The sequence below is a fragment of the Mesoplodon densirostris genome, chromosome 7 (assembly GCF_025265405.1).
Source record: "Mesoplodon densirostris isolate mMesDen1 chromosome 7, mMesDen1 primary haplotype, whole genome shotgun sequence".
Classification (NCBI taxonomy): Eukaryota; Metazoa; Chordata; class Mammalia; order Artiodactyla; family Ziphiidae; genus Mesoplodon; species Mesoplodon densirostris.
The window spans coordinates 79,070,706-79,085,246 of NC_082667.1; the positions used below are offsets into that span (position 1 = coordinate 79,070,706).

General features: G+C 46.1%; 2 protein-coding genes across 2 annotated transcripts in view; one reads left to right on the forward strand and one right to left on the reverse strand.

Annotated features, from left to right (window-relative positions):
* Nucleotides 1-14,541, reverse strand: part of LOC132494286 (U3 small nucleolar RNA-associated protein 25 homolog) — a 720,475-nt gene that overhangs the window by 427,924 nt on the left and 278,010 nt on the right. The window lies entirely within an intron of this gene.
* Nucleotides 6,132-14,541, forward strand: part of LOC132494413 (forkhead-associated domain-containing protein 1-like) — a 104,178-nt gene continuing 95,768 nt past the window's right edge. Inside the window, exons 1-2 of the mRNA XM_060105501.1 lie at nt 6,132-6,231; nt 10,662-10,768. Of these exons, the coding sequence (XP_059961484.1) occupies nt 10,676-10,768 (93 nt within the window). The 5' untranslated portion in view covers nt 6,132-6,231; nt 10,662-10,675. The remainder of the gene's footprint in view (nt 6,232-10,661; nt 10,769-14,541) is intronic.

Consider the following 14,541-nt stretch of genomic DNA (forward strand, 5'->3'; position numbering starts at 1 on the left):
AGCCCTCAAATGATCAGAATGTCTGGTGAAGCAGCCCGGGAATTCAGTGATTCTGACATGGGGCTAGAATTAGGACCTGTCGTCCCAAAGAGCCCCAGCTCAAACACCCCTTCTGTAAGGAGAGAGGGGAGGAGTGTATTGAAAGCATGTGCTCTAACTGGGAAGCTCATAGCCTGCTGAGGGAGTGTAGAGGGTACCTGCACTTTGGAAAAATGTTTGGCAGAATCTCGTGAAGCCGGACGTATGTGTGACCCAGAAATTCTACTCCTAGATATATACCCAAGAGATATGTGCACATGTGCAGACCAAAAGGCATACACAACGGCCCCCAATTATCCCTGGTGTTCACACCTCTGTATCCCCTCCCCTTGAGAGTAGGCCGGACTGTACCTTATTTCTAATCAGTAGATGCTGCAAAGGTGATGGGCATGTCATTTCTGTGATTATGTTACAGAAGATTGTAACTTCCATCTTGCCTGGAGACTCTCTCTATGGACTATCACTGGCTTTGATGAAGCAAGCCACCTTATGGAGAGGCCCACATGGCAAGAAACAGTGCAGGATCTCTGGCTAACAGCCAGCAAGGAGGTGAGGCCCTCAGACTAACTAACAACCCTCAGGGAACTGTATCCTGCCAACCACCATATGAACTGGAAAGAAGATCCTTCCCCAGCTGAGCCTCAGATGAGACCCCAGCCCTGGCCACCTCCCTCATTGCAGCCTGGGAAAGACCCTGAGCAGAGAACCCAGCTAAACAGTGCCCGGATTTGTGACCCAGAGAAACTGTGACATAAGTGTGTGTTTTTTGGATCCGTTAAGTTTGCCATAATTTGTTCTGCAGGAATAGATAACAGAGTGTAATGTAATGCAGCAGTGAGAATGAATGAACCACAGCTACATCAGACAACGTGGTCGAACCTCACATAGTTGAGTGAAAGAAACCAGGCAGCAAATGGAATCTGTAGAGATTCCATTTCCATGAAGTTCAAAACCAAGCAGAATTAATCTATGATTGGAAGTCAGACAAGCTGGAGGGGGTAACCAGAATGAGCACAGGGAGTCTTCTCGGAGGGGCGGGGGTGGGTGGTGATGTTCTGCTTCTTGTTCTGGGTTCTGGTTAGGGTGGGTGCATACACTTTGTGATAATTCTTCAAGTGTACACTTATCAGTTGTGCTCTTTTCGAGATGTATATTATGTTTTGAAAACAAAACTTTACAAAAAAGAAAATATGCTGGAGTCCAACAGCTAGGGTTCGAATCTTGGACCTATCACTTACAAGATTTGTAACTGGTCAAGTTACTTGACTTTTCTGAGCCCGCTTCTGTGAAATGGGTTGGGCCAAGAATTAAATAAAACAGTGCATGGCATAGCGGCTGGTACCTAACAAGCCTCAGTAAATATTAGCTAGTTTGGTTAACCTCATTCATAGTGGTTCATTGTTAATCCCCCCAAAAAAAGTAGTGGAGGTTGATTTGCCTGGATGCCTGGAAGTCGAATATATGGAGTTGTCTTGCACATGCCACGCCACAGAGACCAGCTGGATTCCCAGAATCCCTCTAGCAGCGATCAGGGGAGCTCAGCCTGCCTCTGACACCCACACCCAGAAAGGTCCCTGGGCAACAAGCAAGATGATATGCGAGTGTTCTGAGGTCAACTTTGCTCTGGGTTGGGACTGAGATGATGCAAATCAAAGTTCTCCCCAGGATGGCTGTGATCGGGTTGAGATGGTGCTGTCCTCCCACATCATCAAGAAAGCAACCAAAACAAGCAAACAGACAGACAGCAACGCGGACATTCACAGAAGGAGTCTGTGGTATCGGGCACAGTTTACTACTTCACACGTATTAACCCATTTGGTCTTTACAGTCAATGCTGTTATTACCTCCATTTTACAGGTGAGAGAAGTGAGGTACAGACAGAATAAAACAAACAAACAAACAAAACCAGGCCGATCAGAGGTGGGATCAGCACCCTTCATCTGCAGCTTTCAAACAGAACATACAGACTGACCTCCCTGGTAAAGCTTTTTTTCTGTTTTTTTGTTTGTTTGTTTTAGAGAGAGTGGTTTTTTGGTTTTGTTTTAATTTTTTTTAATTAATTAATTTATTTATTTTTGGCTGTGTTGGGTCTTCGTTTCTGTGCGAGGGCTTTCTCCAGGTGTGGCAAGCGGGGGTCACTCTTCATCGCGGTGCACAGGCCTCTCACTATCACGGCCTCTTGTTGCAGAGCACAAGCTCCAGACGCGCAGGCTCAGCAGCTGTGGCTTAAGGGCCTAGTTGCTCCGCGGCATGAGGGATCCTCCCAGACAAGGGCTCGAACCCACGTCCCCTGCATTGGCAGGCAGATTCTCAACCACTGTGCCACCAGGGAAGCCCCCTGGCGAGCTCTGATTTGCAAGAGATGAACATCCCAACCAGCCTTGTCTCTATCTGAGAAAACACCTGGGTGACTTCTCATTTTCTGACAGGGGAAGGGGGTGAGCATGGCCGCAGAAGGCCTCAGTGACCAGCTGTGATTTTGTGGTTTGAATTTATTTTTGTGAACCTGTGCGTGTGTGTGTGTGTGTGTGTGTATAAAAACCTGCATTTCCTTAGCCCATAGCGTCAGGTTATGAATGGACTGTGGAGCCTCCACTGGCCCTTTGCTCTCCCATCTGACACCTACTCAACAGCTTAGCTACTTCCTGATCCTTGAGCGCTCTTTCTCTCTTTTACTCTCCCTTTCTCCTTTTCTAGCTCTTTCCCTGGCTCTCTCTTACCCCTTAAAGGCTGGGCAATCTCCCTACCTCTTCCAGGCAGGAGGTCAGCATTCATTTCTTGTTGGAATGCAGGGGACAACAAGCAGATCTGGGGAGGGGGCACAGTGGATGGGCTCTCCCAGTCAAGGACAGCCCAGGGAAGGTAACTGCGGCCCAATGAGATTTTATGGGGCAGAGGTCCTGCAGGAAAGAAGCCCAGAGGGTGGCAGGAGAGGTCCCTGGCAAGCCCCAGCTACCGGCTCCTGGCCTCAGCTCCCTCCCCCTCTTGCTGCAGGCACTGCCCAAACTTCAGGACAGCCAGAAGCCCAGATTGTTCAGGGCTGAGGGAAAGCAGGTGGTGAGCATGGGTGTCTCGTGGCTGTGACACCTGTCACCTGTGGTCCCCGGGGAAAATACCGTCCCGTCACCGTCATCTGGATTCAAATCCTTTTCTGGCTGTGTCACCCTGGTCACATACCTCCATGTCTCTTGAGCCCTATTTTCCTGTTCAAGTGGGAGTGATGTGATAGAAATAATACCCATCACGACATTTTTGAGCGCTTCTCTGCAGAGCTCCCTGTTCCAGGTGTTTCACACACACCTACTGCCCCAGGTTATGGTGAGGATTAAATGAGATGATCCACAGGAAAGACTGAGACAGTGCCCTGAGGGTGGAAAGCCCAGAGTTAACATTACTCGCTCCAGTATTATGAGGACAGCTGGGAATGACAAAGCTGGGACCTGGACCCAGGCCTTTCAGACACCAGCATCCTGATGTTGATGGAGATACAGTACAGCCTTGGTAGCCACCCAGAGCTCAAGAAGATTGATTGATTACAGGCATCACCAAGGAGCCCATATAAACTAGAAATCTCTTTTTTTTTTTTTGGCCATGCCGTGTGGCTTGTGGAATCTTAATTTCCCCACCAGGGATTGAACCCGGGCCATGGCAGTGAAAGCACCAAGTCCTAACCAGTGGACCGCCAGGGAATTCCTCAGGTGCAGTATTTTGAACACCCCATCATCGCAAAGTACAACTCTCACTCAGCCCAGGACATGCTATGTTAAAGCCATGAGTTATTGGGGTATTTTAGTTTCTGTTTTGGAAATTTAAGTGGATGACATGGAACTGGGTTTTAAGACTTTCACACACCCTTTGAGATGACTGTGGCATCCTGTGGGGAGCGGCAGGATCCAATCAAGATTTGGCAATTTCTGCTCCAGTGAGCCTGAATGTCAGCTTTGTTCTCCGTTTAGTATTTCCTCATCGAGGGATGGACTAATGGCAACATATGCTCTCCCAAGCCTATCAGGGGGCCAAGGGCGGCTCCGGCTCCAGGCTGGCCTGGATGGGCTCTGTAGGGTCTGGCTGGCAATGAGCAGGGTTGCGTTCTGTGCTCATGTTGATGACATTGAAGACAAGCATGGAGATGGGGGTGGGGCTGGCGAGGGCCAAGGCTACAGAAGCCTAGGTCCTGGGGTAAGGACAGTTCAGCTCAGCAGCTCAAGAGTAGGAGGCAAGGCTGTGGGCGGGTGGCAAGGGCTGCCCCTGTTCATTCACTCATTCGTTCATTCAGGCACTGTTTTATGTACTAGTGATACAGCAGTGAACAAAAGAGAAAAAAAAAATCCCTGCCCTCATGGAGCTTAAGTTGGGGGGCAGGGGGGAGTTGGGAGTGGGGAGACTGACAACAAATAAGAGAAGGAAACTAAATAAATAGCATGTTAGAGGAGTGGTAAGATGAAGGGAAGAGCAATAGAGTGAGGTGTTTGTTTTGTTATTCATGTTTTTTGGGGGGTGTTTTTTGTTTTGTTTTGTTTTTTTGGGTGGCATCATGGGGCTTCCAGGATCGACCAGGGATTGAACCGGGCAGTGAAAGCACCGAGTCCTAAACACTGGACCGCCAGGGAATTCCAAGACCCTTTTAAATAGGGTGATATTTGAGTAAAAATCTGAAGGAGCTGAAGGAGATCCCTGGGGGAAGTGCCTGGTAGGGAGAAGAAACAGTAACTGCAAAGGCCCTGAGGCAGAAATGTGCCTGGAGAGTTGAGCCTGACCCTCTCTGTTCCTCTGAAGTTACCACTCAGGGCCCCGGCCTCTGTGGTCACTCCTCATACATTCCTAAGGTCTTTCTGGTCGAAGGGAGCTAACCCAGGCAGAACCTTCCAGGCTGACTGAGGGCCTGGAAGAGATTTCTAGGGACAAGTGCTGGGAGGGCTCTGCGATTCAACTGCAGGGTTGAAAAAGTCCTGAGGTTTTGCCAAGCTTTTAACAAATGCACAAGGAATTTGCAAGAATGCAACAAATTCATTCCTGGACCATGCTCCAGAGTTGCCTAATCAGAATCTCTGAGGTCTGTGCCAGGGAATGTGCATTTTCTAAGAGCCTCTAAGCATGCGGGAGCATCTTTACCATATATTCCATCCCATATCTATTTCCATGATTTTTCTCTCTTATATCGTCTTCTAATTGACTAGAGTGGAGTCTGCCATCTTTCATCTTTCTCAGATGAATATTTTGAGTTTGTCTTGGGGCACCTTGTCCGTCATTTCCTGCCAGGGAAATGAGGCATTCTGTAGGTAGTCAGCAGGGCTGTTCTGCTCCCAGACAGAAGGGGCTGATTTGAAAAAGGTGACATGGGGTGAGGGGAGATAGTTGGCATTTGCATGTCTTCTCCACACGCTCCATCCCCCCAGCCCCGTGCCCATGGGGAGTGCGGGGGGGTTTCTTAAGGATCTGATCCAGGTCAACACTGGGGCCACCGTCTGACCTTGTAGGGACTCAGGTGATGTTTGTAGAAGTAAAGAACACATGAATGAATAAACGCGAGTTTTGACAGGGAAGGACAGGAACAGTAAGGCTGTGGGCTTGTAAATACCCTTTCCCTAGCACGTGGGAGAATCTTCCATTCTTTTAGAAGTGTTCCTTCCACCCCACCCATCTCCCATCTCCACCCCCACCCCCAGAAGTGATGGTCCCCCCCAGCTTACTCTGTTTTCTCCTCCACAACAGAGAGAACTAGAGTTTCGGGTGGGACGGGGGGTACTAACCTCCAAGCTTCTCGTGGCTCAGCTCCATTACCCTCCCACGCCTGACCACCCCCTCCTCAACGCACCGAACTTAGAGCTAAGGTCAGTAGGAAGGATTCTTGAGGCTGCTCCTTCCCCGCTGTACGACTTGGAGCTACTTCTGTGAACACTGAGCCTGTTTCTCCATCCTCTAGCGGGCCGGTCAGGGAGGGCTCGCAGCGCTGCAGCGGGCTGTAATTGGCCGGGTGCTCCCAGCGCACCTCCCCCTCATCCTCGGGCGCCGCGCACGCCACGCCCCTCCCCAGCTCGGCCGTCAGAATGGCGTTGCCGTGGCGACGTTTGTAAAAAGGCCGGGCGGGCGCGCGGTCTGCGGGCCTTCGCCTGGAGACTCCGCGGGAGGGCGGCAGAGCGGAGGTCAGGGCTCTCGGCGGAGGACGAGGCGTGGGCTTCTTCCTCTGGCCAGGTGAGAGCGGCGCGCGAGGAGGCGGCGGGCGGAAACCTGGGCCGGAGGAGGCCAGCCCTGCGAGGTCAAGGGCGTTGGGGTAGGCAGGGGACCCGGCGCCAGCCGAGTCCGAACTCTCTGATCCAGGCTCGGGTCGCCAGGAGCACCCCAGAAAAGGTGCCCCAACACCAGCCATTCCTTCCTAAGTGCAGCCCCTACCTCGCCCCCCAAGGGAGGCGGCACGGGAGCTTTAAGCCTCTCCTGGGCACCAGCTCTTGGATGTCATGTGGGTGTAGCTGGGATTAAGAGAGGAACCCCTGTTTCCCATGATTTATGGACAACACCCACCCAATGGTCAGAGACACACACACACACACACCCGCCCCTTACCTGAACTCCCCTTGTTTAAGGAACTTTGAGGCCACTGTAAACCTCAAAAGAAAGTTTGTTCCTATAGCCCAATTCTGAGCCATCCAAAGTGGTCGGGGGAACGCAGATGACTGAAGCCCTTTTGCTCTTTCCTGTGGCTGGTGCTCCATGGCGCTGAGTAAGAACGAATTCACAGAGCTCCACACATTCAAATTACTTTGACAGTGTTTTCATGCAAGGAAGTGATGCACAGGGCAAAATGAAGGTGGAGAAATATTGTCCAATCCAAAAGCTAAAGAGATAGAATTTAGGTTTTCCAAGGAGTCATCTAAGCTAGATACTGACAGGAAAAATGAAAGGTAGTTACTATCAAAGCTTCCTAGCCAGCTGGCTGTACTGACTTGCTTTGAGGTGTCCTTTGTATTTTCATTCACTCAGCAAGTGTTTCCCAAGCACCTACTATGTGTCAGGTTCTGCCCCCCCGCCGCCCCCTGTCCTGGAGAAGGGGTAATGCACAGAACTGGCAGGAACTGCAAAGGGTCTGACATTTGACCCTGTTTGAAAGTTAGTAAGTTAGCCTGCCCAGCTTATAGTTCCTGGCAGAAGACAGGAGACTCCTGGGCCAGAAACAAAGAACTTGATTACTCACAGCACAGCTGACATAACAGGCATCAGAGCTGCATATGCACATTGGTTCCTGTTGCCCTGAAAGTCCCTCGGGGTGGTGCAGAGCAGCCAGTGTGGATGCTGTGCGCACAGTGGGTCTGTGTCCCAGGTAAGGAACTCCAAACTCAGGAAACTGCAATCTTTGAAAGGGGCTGCAAGCAAACTTGCCCAACTTTTGCCCCAGAAGGAGCTGTTATCTTTATTAGAAACATTACCTCTATCCTCCCAGGCTGTTTACCATACAAGCATCCTCGGAAAGTGAGTGCAGGACAAAATCTTTCAATGCCTTTGCTCTGAAGATGGGTACAAACACAAAATACCCATGAAGAATCGCTTCTGAACAAAATGAACACAGTCCTGGTTTTCCAGGAACATATATCTTAGTGAAAGAGAAACCAACAGCAAGCATAACTAAAGAAAGGAACAAGAACATGTCAGAGAATGATAAGTACAAGGAAGGAAACACAGCAGGGGAAAACTAGCAGGGGAATAACATGACTGAGGGTGCCTTTAGCCAGAGTGGTCAGTCAGGTGGTTGCCCCGAGGGGGGACATCTGAGCAGAGAGAAGACCCCAGCCTTGGGGACGTCTGGGGTGAGAGCTAAAAAACAAATATGCACATGATCCAAGTTTAAGTTTTCGATTAGTGGCGTTTCCTGTGGTTTTCCTGCAGAAGAGACATTTCTTGGAAGTTTCCATTTTAGCTTAATTAGACTTGAATGTGTTGCGTGCTAACATGGTCCTCTGCAATTGAAGATTAATAACTGAAGGCAGCAGAGCATGGTTCTTTGGGAAGAGGAAATGTCTTTTCCCCTGTATACATGACAGCGAACTTAATCAAATGTATTTCTCATTATCTGAAAGCATCAATATTTGTGGGACATCCACAGGCCTCAAAGTTTACAAATATAAACTATCCTGCTTATTTTTATTTCTCTTACCCCCAGGTAGGGTCTCGTCTTCCTTTCAGAGCATAGAATGCTGGTTTCAAGGACTTTCTTTTACTACATGTCCCAAGTGTCAGCAGACAGTGCAATTCCCCCACCCCTACTCTGCCCCAGCAGCAGCAATGGAGGTTTGTCCACTGGTTACATGCAAAGGCCCAGAGTTGTCACACACTTACTATTGTGTGACCTTAACTTCTCTGAGTCTCAGTTTCCTCATTTGTAAAGCAGGACAATACTGACACCTGCCTCGCAGGGTGGTTCTGAGGGTGAAAAGAGGCCACGTGTGTAAAAGGACAGCCCAGTGCCTGGCACTTAGTAGGGATTCAGTGACGGAATGATGATGGAGATGTTGATGGAAAGCAGAGCCAGACCGGAGACCCTCTACGGTCAGACCTAGACGATTTTTGTTTTTATCCACAGTCTAACAACTTCACACTTCAGTGACCTTTCAGTTGAAAAGAGACTTTGGGGACTTTCCTGGTGGCTCAGCGGTTAAGAATCCGCCTGCCAATGCAGGGGACACGGGTTCGAGCCCTGGTCCAGGAAGGTCCTACATGCCTCGGAGCAACTAAGCCAGTGCACCACAACTACTGAGCCTGCACTCTAGAGCCAGCGAGCCACAACTAGGGCCCGTGTGCCGCAACTACTGAGCCCACGTGCTCCAACTACTGAAGCCTGCACACCTAGAGCCCATGCTCCACAACAGGAGAAGCCACCACAATGAGAAGCCTGCACACTGTGAGGAAGAGTAGCCTCCTCTCGCCGCAACTAGAGAAAGCCCACATGCAGCAACGAAGACCCAACACAGCCAAAAAAAAAAAAAAAAAGGAAAAAAAAGAAAAGAGACTATCTTTGACATGGCACTGAGATGGATCAGAATTCAAATATCATGTGAATTATCATCAAAATCTTGGAACCAGCTGAAGTCACTGAAATTTTTATGATTTAAAACACATGTATATATGGGCTTCCCTGGTGGCACAGTGGTTGAGAGTCCGCCTGCCGATGCAGGGGACACAGGTTTGTGCCCCGGTCTGGGAGGATCCCACATGCCGCGGAGTGGCTGGGCCCGTGAGCCATGGCCTCTGAGCCTGTGCATCCGGAGCCTGTGCTCCGCAACGGGAGATGCCACAACAGTGAGAGGCCCGCGTACCACTAAAAAAAAAATAATAATAATAAATAAATAAAAATAAAAAAATTTAAAAACATGTATAGGGCTTCCCAGTGGTTGAGAATCTGCCTTCTAATACAGGGGACATGGGTTCGAGCCCTGGTCTGGGAAGATCCCATGTGCCGCGGAGCAACTAGGCCCATGAGCCACAACTACTGAGCCTGCACATCTGGAGCCTGTGCTCCACAACATGAGAGGCCGCGATAGCGAGAGGCCCGTGCACCGTGATGAAGAGTGGCCCCTGCTTGCCGCAACTAGAGAAAGCCCTCGCACAGAAACGAAGACCCAACACAGCCAAAAATAAATAAATAAAATTTAAAAACATTTATAGGGTTTACTTTGAAATGCATTAAAATATAAAATGTATAGATGGGTAGATATGTGATAAAGCAAATAGAACAAAATGTTGATTGTAGAATCTGAGTGGTGGTTCTATAGAAGTTCACGATCCACTTCTTTCAACTTTTCTGTGTGTTTGACATTTTCATAATAAAATGCCAGCAAAAGATACGTACAGAGTCTTGACCGTACAGCTAAGCTATAATCTTGATATTTTGTCTTTGGAAATCATTTTTTTTTAACCTAAATATATGAAGGAATGCGGTGACTTAAAAAGAAAGTATCTTCTAATGCCCATTTCCTTGATGACTGACTCTTCCACACTTTAAGAAGCTCTGTAGAAGTTGGAGTTTCTTGAGTCAAAGTTCAGAAGCCCAAGATTAATAACAGTCACAATCACAGTAGGACAAATGGGTGTTTAGTGTAGCAATCACCATTCTAGATGCTTCACATTTAATCCTCACAAAACTCTTTGGGATACAGAGTATCATTAGCCCCATTTTACAGATGAGGAAACAGAGGCATAGAGAGAGAATAAGTAACTCACTCAGAGTCACAGAGCTAGTAAGTGGTGGGTTAGTAACACTGAGTATTTGATTCTGTCAGATAACTAACCCCAAACTAAGCTTAATGGGAGGTGGAGAGCGGTTATCAGTGGAATTCAGATTTGTTTGGGTTTTTTTTTTTTTGCTATTGCTTGTTTGTGCTCTGAGTTACATAAAGGATGTCCTCTTGTGATCAGAAGCGAGCTCATCTATGCCGGCTATCACTGTTAAAAGGACAGTCTTAAAAATGTGCAGAATTATCATTGTGATCATTGTTAAATCCAGCTATCCACTCCTACCTCTGCTGACTTCTCCTGTGGACATTATGGTGTATTCCATTCATTCTAAATATGACATTGAATAATTAGAGGACTGTATTTTTCTAACAAAATTGTTTTCTGAAAACCTTTTATAGGGAAAGCAGAGAATATGAAAGCCTATCTAAAGAGTGCAGAAGGCTATTTTGTCCTGAATAAAAGCACTACGATTGGAAGGCATGAAAATTCAGACCTTGTTTTAGAGGTAAGACCTCTTCCTAGCCAGTCCCCGACCCTCCCTACCCCTCACACCACCAAAAGTCCTTACTGTTCTGTGGACTCCAGTCTCTTGTAAAGCACAGCCTCTGGCTAACAGTCCCAGCCTTCCTCGTTGTGCCACCAATAACCAATCCCAGCATGTGCTGGGTCTCCCTGGCACATGTGGTAAGAATGAGCACAGTGCAAAGTGCGATGGGCCCTGTGTCCTTTGCTGACTGTGTGTGCAGTGTCCCACCCTGATGGCGTGGTTTGGAAGGTGGGCTTAGAGCTGATGCTTGACCTTCACCTGCTCCGCGTCTGGCAGCCACGGCCACCTGAAGTGCCCAGCTTGAGCAATGGCCTCTCGCCCTTTCCAGAGCTTCTGGAGACTATGGGCCCCTCAGAGCCCTCCCTCGCCCCCATACCTCCAAGTAGTAAATCAGGGTAAGCCCTGGGCATGGCCTCAGCGCTCTCTCACTTCATTTCATTCCATTCTCTGAATTAGCTGTGGCTTGGTCCACAGTCCCAGCTCATTGACAGCCAAGGAAGTTGGAAGAAATTGTAAGTAAGGAATTATAAAAACAGTGGCTTTGAGCCTTTTAACATTTTGAAAGGGATTAAAATATTGAAGCAGAAAGAGAAATGCAATGGAATCCCTTTAGGACTGTGAAAGGCAGACCACTCTCAGACTTCACTCAACAGATTTTTTTAAACTTTATTTTGAAATAATTATAGATGCACAAATAGTAGAGGGAATGGCACGAAGCATGTGTGGAGTCCTGTGCCATTTTACCACGTGTGGATTTGGGTGTGGCCCTCAGGATATAGGAGTATTCCATTATCAGAGATGTCCCTTGTGATGCTCCTTTTATAGTCACAATTCCTCCTCCCACCATCGTCCCCACGCTCCGAAAACCACTAATCTGTTCTCCGTCTCTATAATTTTCATCATGTATGTATGACCTTTGTGATTGATTTTTTTTTTTTAGTCAGTGTAGTGCCCTTGACATCCATTTAGGTTATTAGCTTGTTCTTTTATTGCTGAGTAATAGTCCACGGTATGGACGTATCACCTATGTTTAACCATTCACTTTTTGAAGGACATTTTGTTTCCATTTGGGGCTATTACAAATAAATGTACTATAAACATTTGTGTACAGGTTTTTGTGTGAACATAAGTTTTTATTTCTCTGTGATAAATGCTCAGGAGTATGATTGCATGGATTAACATATGTGTTTATATATATTCGGTTTGTAAAAAAACTGCCAGTCTTATCCAGCGTTGCTGTACCATTTTTCATTTCCACCAGCAATGTATGAGACACATCCTCACCAGCAATTAGCATAAACACTGTTTTTCATTTTAGCTGTTTTAGTAAGTGTGTAGTGGTAGCTCATCATAGTCTTAACTTGCATTTTCCAAATCGATAGTGATGTTAAATGTCTTTTCATGTATGTGTTTGCCTTCTGCATATCCTCTTCAGTGAAATATCTCTTCATATCTTTTAAGTGTCTCTAATCGAATTGTTTAGTTTTTTACCATTGAGTTTTGAGAATTCTTTATGTATTTTAGATATGAGTCCCTTGTCAGATAGATGGTTTGCAAATATTTTCTCCCATCCGTAGCTTGTCTTCTCATTCTCTTAGCAGAGTATTTCACAGAGCAAAAGCTTTAACTCTTGATGAAGTCCAGTTAGTTATTTTTTCTTTTATAGATCATGCTTTTAGTGTCATGTCTAAGAACATGCCACAACGTCCCTGACCCTGAGGATTTTCTCTTATGTTTTCTTCTAAGTGTTTTATAGTTTTATTTTTAAATCTATGAACCATTTTGGGTTCACTGTCATTTATGATGTGAGATTTAGGTCAAAGTTCATTTTTCTTGCATGTGGATATTTAGTTGTTCCAGAACCATTTGTTGAAAAGACTATCCTTTCTCCATTGAATTGCTTTTGCACGTTTGTCAAAAATAATCTGGCCATACTTTCTATGGGGGCTACTTCTTAGTTCCCTATTATGTTTCATGGATCTATTTGTCCTAATGGATCTACCATTATGACATAGCCTTGATTACTGTCGCTATGTAAGTCTTAAATCAGGTAGTGTGATTCCTCCCACTTTTCTTTAAAGAAATTTTTTAACCTATTCTAGTTCCTTTGCCTTTCCATTTACATTTTAGTGTAAGCCTGTCTGTATACACAAAATATCATGCTGTAATTTTGATTGGAATTGTGTTTTATCCTATATATCAATGTGAGAATAATTGATATACTCCTACATTGTCTTCCAATTCATGAACATGGTATATTTCTCCATTTATTCAGTGTCTGTCATGAATGTTTTGTAGTTTTCAGCATACGAGTCCTGAACATGTTTTGTTAGATTTACACTTAACTATGTCTCTATTTTTTTTTGAGTGATTGTAAATGGTATTATATTTTTAATTTTGGTGTCCACATGTTCATTGACAGTATATAGAAATACAGTTGATTTTTGTATGCTTCTTGGTATCTTGGAACCTTAACTGCACTTTCTTATATAAGGGCTTTTGTAGATTTCTTGGGATTTTATACATAAACAATCATGTCATCTGCAAATAAGAACAATTTTATTTCTTCTTTCAGAAAAGGAGATCTGAATGCTTTTAATCTTCTTTTCCTTGCTTTATTTCCCTGGTTAAGACTTCCAGGACTCTGCTGAACAAGAGCAGTGTATAAATCCTTATATTCGCTTGTTCCTGACCTTAGGGGAAAGCAGTTACTCTTTCACCATTAAGTAGGAGGTTAGCTGTAGGGTTTTTATACATGTTCTTACCAAGTGAGAAATTTCCCCCTTTATTCCTAGTTTTCTGAGAATGTTTATTGTAAACGCAACAGATTTAAAGATAACTCCATGAACCTCCCCGTGAGATTCTCCTCCATGATATGGTCTCCCTTCAAGGACACAGAACATCTGTGCAGTGTGCAAAGTGGGAGGAAAAAGAAGAAGAAGAAGAACTGTAGTTTCTTCTTTATCCTAACAAGGCATAGATTTGGGGTAGTTTTATTTCCTGTCTGGCTAAAGTAGAGACAGAGATCTCTGTTTTGAACCGGACTATGATATTAGAAAACTGTAGTAATTTTTAAAAGCCCAGGCTTTGGAGATAGACAGAGCTGGGTTTGAATCTCATTAGGCTACTTTGTGGCTGAGTGACTTCAACCAAATTACTTAATCACTCTGAGCTCCTTTTCCCTGTCTGTAAACCTCTTACCTCACAGGGTTATTCTGAGGATTAAGTGAGAAATGCATATAAAGAGCCTGGCATGTGGTGCTCAGTGAATGTCACAATGATCATTATTATGGTCTCCTAAAACAGAGACTGAGAAGAATCCTCAGAGGTGCACAGGGTTGAGATGAGGATCCACTGACATTAATAAGCCATTTGGAAAAGGGAACTAATGAAGACAGTTATTAACTAGACAGAAATTGAGTTGCATTCATTGTATATAAATAATTGACTGCTTACTGCTCCTCGGACTTAGCTTAAGAAATACGTCACTAGGCTTTCCTGGTGGCGAAGTGGTTGAGAGTCCGCCTGCCGATACAAGGGACACGGGTTCGTGCCCCGGTCCGGGAATATCCCACATGCCGCGGAGCGGCTGGGCCCGTGAGCCATGGCCGCTGAGCCAGCGTGTCTGGAGCGTGAGCTCCGCAACGGGAGAGGCCACAACAGTGAGAGGCCCGTGTACCGCAAAAAAAAAAAAAAAAAAAAAAATTTCAGGGATTTATATTACTAAAAAT